This window comes from Nelusetta ayraudi, unplaced genomic scaffold (genome assembly GCF_046127955.1).
Source record: "Nelusetta ayraudi isolate G7.1 ecotype Tasmania unplaced genomic scaffold, CSIRO-AGI_Nayr_v1 ptg000042l, whole genome shotgun sequence".
Lineage (NCBI taxonomy): Eukaryota > Metazoa > Chordata > Actinopteri > Tetraodontiformes > Monacanthidae > Nelusetta > Nelusetta ayraudi.
Window position 1 is genome coordinate 16983082 of NW_027466092.1, and position 6942 is coordinate 16990023.

The following is a 6942-nucleotide window of genomic DNA, read 5'->3' on the forward strand; positions in this document are numbered from 1 at the left end:
AAACATCAGAAACATTTGCTTTTCAAACCTCATCAGCCATTCCAAAGCAGCGACTGCGTCCAAACAAATGTTTCATGATTCGCCCAATTAAGATCCAGTCCAGCTGTTTTTGATGAAAATAAATGAACAGACATAGTTAATCAGCACTCTGTCGGTGCGTGCGCGTGCGCGAGCCCGTTGTGCGTTGTGTTTTGCAGCTGCATTCTTTCTGACAAATTCAAACAGGGCTTGTGACAGCATGTGAGGAGCTGCTTGTCTGCTCTCTAGTGGACACGAACACGAACTACAAGCTGGTGTGTTACGAGTTCACTACGTTGCTGTTATTCAGTGCAAAAGTCATTGTCATCCCAGTTTCGCTCAACTTTTATTAATCCTACAAGAGCTAATCATAAATAAGTGACCTTTCTAATTGTAAGGGGAAACAATTCTCACTGAGCTGCAGGATGTTTGTTGTGGGGATCTCAACTGTAGATGTGTGTGTCCTATCCGAAATTACAACACAACCAGTTTGAACTTCACTCACAGCCGCGTCTATTTCCACAATTCCACAATCATAACTGACTCACACAGTATCACACATGTGACTTGCTGGAAGGTTGGATGGAACCAATAAAGCTCGAGATAACTGAACAGCATAGGTGGCAGAAGTACAGTATGGACACTCCGGTGAAAGTACTGATTCAACTCAGTTAATCAAGTAAAAGCAGAAAATACAGTTTCTGAAATGCGCTCAAAGAAAAAGTAAAAATGTTTTCTTCAATTGATGAAACAATACATTGTTTGATTATTTCTCTAAAATGAAAATAATACCTACAACTACACAATACCATAGTTCAAATAGCTCCACTTCAAGCCACAGCAACTATAATAATAAGGCAATTTCTTATAGTTTGTATCTTTTGAACACTTAAACGCAAAAATAATATGCATGTTTTTTTTTCCTATTTAAGAAGTAGAAAGTACAGATACTTGTGTAAAAATGGGGGTAGTAAAAGAAAAAACTCGGAAATATTCTATTTACGTCCAGATACCTGAAAAATCTGGTCAAGTACAGTAACAAAGCATTTGTTCTTCGTGCTTCCCACCGCTGCTAAAAAGAGTAAAAGCCTGTTGAGTGTTTCCCTTATTAAACTGCTGCCAATAGATTTTGTGTCTTATGTCGAATTAGCTGGACATGATATCTAGAAAGACTAGACTAGACTAGACTAGACTAGACTAGACTCTACTGTTCAGTTTTTCAGAAGCATGGTTTTGTCTCTTTGGGCTCCACAAGTGAATTTGCCTCTGGACCCGAGTCGTGGAAATGATTCTGAATTTGTCCCATCCCAGCTGGGTGCCCACAGTTTCTTCCCACTATCGATTTGTGATGACATGTTTATTGCATGAAATGATTAAAACAGTGGGGGCAAAAAAGAAAAAAGAAAAATTGATTGTGATTGCACATTGGTGCGACCCCGACCCCGACCCACCCCCACCCCACCCTGATTAAGCCTGCCCTCGCCTCAAGCTGTGGATAAATAAATTGTTTTCGCCACAGCGTCACGCACACAGATCAGCTCAACTGGGTGACACAAATAACTCAGCGTCAGTCTGAAACTCACTCGTTACGGGACTGTCAGCTCAAAAGCGAAACCTCTTTCATTATCAATTTGCATTGCGATCTTTTTTTCTTTTTTCTTTTTTACAATTTTACTCATCTGCAGAACAGTGCAGCACTCTCTTCTGCTTGGATGAGTGTGTGGGCTCTTAGCTCAGCTGCTAAACTGAACACACATTTTTGCAGTCTGTGTGCAAATGCTCCACGGGGAGAATGTTCCAGTGCTTTTCAATGAGACATTTTAAGCATTTGATGATTTTCTTCCTATCTATTAGCACACAAAACACACAGGTTTCTCTGTGAGCTATGAGCGAAACATTATTAATAAACTGCCAGCCACAGGCCTCAGTCAGATAGCAACCACGCTGACCTATGCAGGCAGTAATACCACAGGATAGGAAAGTAGTAACCATGACAACAACCCCGCGATCAATGAGGTTCCTGATCGGTGGGCTGGACGTCCCAGATCCAGACCCAGACCCAGACCTCCCTGGACCATCAGCAGCAGACGTCCAGACGAGCAGAGAGACACCATGGTGAAGCTTCGGGCTGAAGTGCGACTGTTTCTGGCCCTCTGGCTGGAGGTGGGGGCTGCAGCTCTAGGTACGTCACCTGCAAGCAGGAATATTTGAGATTTTTCTTCACTCTGTTGGTTTTTCTCTCTGTCTCTGTTTCACTGAACCTAGGTTTTAACTGTATTTTAACATGGGATTTTTTTTGACTGGGAAAAGGAAGTCAGATAAAACGATTCATTGATATGTCTTTGTTGTAGTCAGTCTATGTGTCATCTATGTGTCAGAAGAAAGGAAACACAAGTGAGTAAAATAAGTGCGGGTCCCGAGAAACCTGTAGTTTTTAAACACAAGGTTGATTTTGTTAATCATTGTTTGAGAATCATCGTCCAGCCTCTCAGAAAGGAAGAAACCAAAATAAAATGAGTACGCATCTCAAAGTTCAACATAGATAGAAGTTATGCAATTGATTTGAATTTTACTAATCACCTTAAAAAAAAAAAAACAATCCAAAACAAAATAGAAAAAAAAACAATCCTCCATGGCTACTCACTTAGTTAAAACTCTATTGAACATTGAACTCTAACAGCAACAGAATGGCCTATGTACTTTCTAAGTGAAAAAAAAAATTGCATTTTAAACTTTAAACTTTTAAATTTAGATCCTCTTTGTTAGATGTTACGAAGCCATTTCATCTATGCTCGGCCTAATCACCTTCAACACACACACACACACACACACACACACACACACACACACACACACAGTTCTTAAATCCCACAGTTCCCCTTTTTTGTTACAATAAAATAAAAAAAGTGCATAAAAGAAACATCCATGTGACATTCTTTGGCCTAGTCAGTCCTTCGCATACAGCTGAGCTTCTGTTTTTGCCAAAGAGAAGGAAGCGGCATGAATCTGAAAGAGGAACCGCACAGTGTTCATACGAGCTATTACAGTCCGAGGGGAGGAGGTGGGAGTGTGTGAGAGACAAAGCTTTAATTAAACGTGACCCACAATCCCTCATTATCCTGACGGCAAGTGCAGCTGTGCTGATCAATGGCCTCGATGTGGGTGATACTGACCCACTATCTGTCCCCAGACTAACCCACATACTACCGCTGGGCTTCTCTCGCAACAAAGACCTCACACACATTCTTTCTTTGAGTCAAAATGGAGACTCTTGTGTGAAAATAGAAAACTGAAAAAAGTGACAGAGTATTTGAGCAGATTTACAAAGCAGCCCTGCAAACATTTGCTCCAAGTAGCATGTTGCAAATTTTGAAACTGGATTTTGCGCACTGGCTCATGATGTGGTTATGGTAAACAAGCTCAGGACTGTCACCACACAGCAAGAAGGTTGCAGGTTCGATTCCCACCTGGAGTCTTCTCCCAGAGTCTGTGCAGCTTCGCTACAGGCACTCTTTTCTTGACTTCTTCCCACAGTCCAAAGACGGATCAGTCTAAATTGTCCGTAGGGGGGCAGTCCAACCAGAATGGTTGTTTGTCTCCATGAAATGACCCTGCAATAAGCTGGTGACTGGTCCAGGGTGTAACCCCGCCCCAGTGCCAAGACGGCTGGGATAGGCTGCAGCAGCCTCCTTACCCTAGTGCAGGAGAGGCCGTTATAGAAAATGGATGGATGGATGGAATCAGGTTACTAATGTAACTATGGTTCTAGAACTTTAAATAACTGCTGTAGGCTCCAAGATCTGAGGCTGCGAAAGCACAAAGTCATCCAAAATGGAAATACGCTCACCGCTATTTCTGTTGCTTGATTTAGGGCAAAATCACTTTGAGCCAGCCAGAGTGCGACAGGACCATTGAGCAGTATGCAGTATGCTTCTACTGGATGTGAGGAAAGCCAGAACCGGGCTCATTTCATCATCGCAGAAGAAGAAAATGAAAATGGACTGAAAGCTCGTAAACAGGGCCTGCTGCTGCTGCCAGACAGACGAACCTAATGCAGTTTATCCAAACTGACTGGCAATTATTTTCAAGAGGAACACACTGAAAACTTTTCTTTTCTTGGGACTCACTCTGCTGGTTGTAAAAAAAAAAAAAGTGCAACTTTGTGTGTGACAACTGTGAAAGACAGAGAGCCAGCTTGTTCCTCCCTCTTTCAAGTGTTTTTTTGTGTGTTGCTGGTGTGTGATAAACAAATGAAACAAATTCAAGAGACTCAAGAGACACCTTCCCTCCACAGTGGGAAAACCAAGAGTGGACGGGACGACGGACGTAGGTGGCGGCGCTGGCGTCGACACCATCAGCCACTCCCTGTCCGTGGTGCAGCAGCTGGAGGCGCTGCTGCTGCAGGGCAACGGCAGCGACGTGTCGCTGCGGGTGGAGACGCCCAACGCTGACGAGGTGAAGGTGATCCAGGCGCACTCGCTGATCCTGACCCTGCAGAGCGCCGTCTTCGAGGAGCTGCTGCTCGGCCGCAACGGCAGCACGCTGGTGCTGAAGGAGAGCTCAGACTGCGCCGCCGTGTTCGACAAGTTCATCAGGTGACTGCCACCCCGCCCCCACCCTCCTGATGGTGCACCATTCTGGGCTGAGCTCACACCAAATGGGAAGATGTGAGAGTTGTCATGGGATGCGTTGATGCAGACGCACCGCAGGGAATGAAGAACACAGTATTTTCAGCTCAAGTGTGAACACAGTAGATCTGATTAGGTCTAGATGTAAAACTGAAGGCCCACTTCTGAAAATCAATGATGAAATCAAACATTCTGACCCATTGCTAACCTGGCTTGGCTTCTCGAATGCGTCTCCTGCAGTTCAACGCTGTGGAGTGAAAATGAAACTCAATTGTCCTTCATGTCTGCAAAAAAAAAAGATTAGACTTCCTGCCCTCTTAAAAAAAAAAGGACTACTTCCATGCTTGTTGTGCAATTATATGAACTCATTTGAGTTTTCTAAAAGTTAAATTCAGGATGATGGCAACAAATGGCTTCTGCAGCAACCTGTGATATCTTGGATCTTGTGAAATCCTGAAATTGACATTTATTGTTGGTTAGAAATTCTGAAATGAAGTTGCCAAGCTAAAATGCTTGCATGGTCTCTTAATGAGTATAAGCGTAATGATAAGTGTATTAGCTATAGGTCCAGTATGTATGCTTTCGGAGTTTTATATTGGTAAAAGCGTAATATACGTAAATATATTAATAAAAGCGTATATTCACAGTAAAATAATAGTTATTTGATTTTGTACCCATAGAACAGTTCTTATTTACACATAACAATTTACATATAGCAAGTGTCTTGCTTGCAGTCAGCTGCCATCTTGCACCGCCATATTTCTAAGGAAGCCTTGTGTGGACAATCCAGCCCGCCTGACAGCGCGTTTCTTATTCAAGGTGAACGCTTACGTCCTCAAATAAACCAACATAGAAGAAAGTGGACAAGGTGTCCAAGTTTGTGTGCAAAGGCCACTGTAGTTCACTGGCAAACTCAGGAGAGGAAGGGTGAGCGAATTAGCACAGCAATCTGACCACAAGATGGCAGAATTTCACAGAGTGTACCTTAAATGTTATTGAGTCTCTCCTCTGCTTCCAAGTGGCCAGGAAACTTCATCTAAGCAAACACTGCTAGTTGAACACACAGAGCTGACCTCTCCATCCCTGTCCGGCAGGTACCTCTACTGTGGAGACCTCTCCGTGCAGCTGGACCAGGCCACGGCGTTGCACAAGCTGGCAACCAAGTACCGAGTGATGGGCCTCCAGCAGGGCGTCACCCAGTACATGACCCAGAACCTGGCCCGGGACTCCCCATCGGGCCACGTAGCAGGCTGGTACGAGTACGCCCTGCAGACCGGGGACGTGACCCTGCGGGACAGCTGCCTCCAGTTCATGGCATGGAACCTGTCGTCGCTGCTGCAGAGCGGCGAGTGGCCTGGGATCAGTAGCCAGCTGCTCATGTCGCTGCTGCAGCGCTCCGACCTGGTGCTGCAGAGCGAGATGGAGCTCTTTGTGGCGCTGGAGGCCTGGATCTCCAGCAGCCAGCCCGACGGGCTGACGGCCGAGAACGCCCTGCGTGCCGTGCGCTACGCCATGATGCCTCCGCGGGACCTCTTCCGCCTGCAGACGCAGTCGGCCACGCTGGCCCGCTACCAGGAGTCGGTGCGCGACCTCCTCTACATGTCCTACCAGTTCCACTCGGCCTCGCCGCTGCACATGGCCAAGTACTTCGACGTGAACTGCAGCCTGTTCGTGCCGCGCAACTACCTGTCGCCGCTGTGGGGCTCGCCGTGGGTCATCAGCAACCCGACGCGGGACGACCGCAGCACCAGCTTCCAGACGCAGCTGGGGCCCAGCGGCCACGACGCCAGCAAGCGCGTGACCTGGAACGCGCTTTTCTCGCCGCGCTGGCTGCCCCTCAGCGCCCGCTCCATGTACACGGAGACGGGCGCCATGCAGCCCACGCGCATCGAGGGTGGGCGGCCACGCGTCATCGTCACGCCGGCCACGTCCAGCGCCGACTTCGCCGGCGTGAACTTCCAGAAGACGGTGCTGGTGATGGCGCAGCAGCGCGGCCAGGTGGTGGTGAGGCACGTCTACAACTTCCACCAGAGCACCGAAGAGAACGGCAACTTCCTGGTCGAGGCCGACCTGTACCGCCGGACGTCCGACTACCTCATCGACGGCTCCCTCTTCCTGCACGTGGTGGTGAAGCCGCTGTACCAGAGCCTCATCGTGGCCAAGAACTGAGACCCACCGCCACTTCCACCAACTATCATGTGGCGCAAGAATCCACCTACTGCGAGATGCAGGTTTTCAATTTTCAAGTTCATCAGGCATCAAAACTCTATTCGGTAATTTGTGTTATCATCAGCAA

The 6942-nt window shown here is 46.8% G+C and overlaps 1 protein-coding gene across 1 annotated transcript; it reads left to right on the top strand.

The window, feature by feature from the left end:
• Positions 1-1015: 1015 nt before the first annotated feature.
• Positions 1016-6942, top strand: btbd17a (BTB (POZ) domain containing 17a). The gene is made up of 3 exons (XM_076035011.1): positions 1016-2200; positions 4313-4613; positions 5741-6942. The coding sequence occupies exons 1-3, from the start codon at positions 2131-2133 to the stop codon at positions 6813-6815; spliced, it is 1446 nt and encodes a 481-aa protein (XP_075891126.1). The 5' UTR covers positions 1016-2130; the 3' UTR covers positions 6816-6942.

Bases quoted from the DNA above. Each gene is read 5' to 3' on its own strand.
- btbd17a (XM_076035011.1), top strand. From the start codon at position 2,131: ATGGTGAAGCTTCGGGCTGAAGTGCGACTGTTTCTGGCCCTCTGGCTG. The intron at 2,201-4,312 runs GTACGTCACCTG...TTCCCTCCACAG, and splicing joins GGTGGGGGCTGCAGCTCTAG to TGGGAAAACCAAGAGTGGAC. The intron at 4,614-5,740 runs GTGACTGCCACC...CCTGTCCGGCAG, and splicing joins GTGTTCGACAAGTTCATCAG to GTACCTCTACTGTGGAGACC.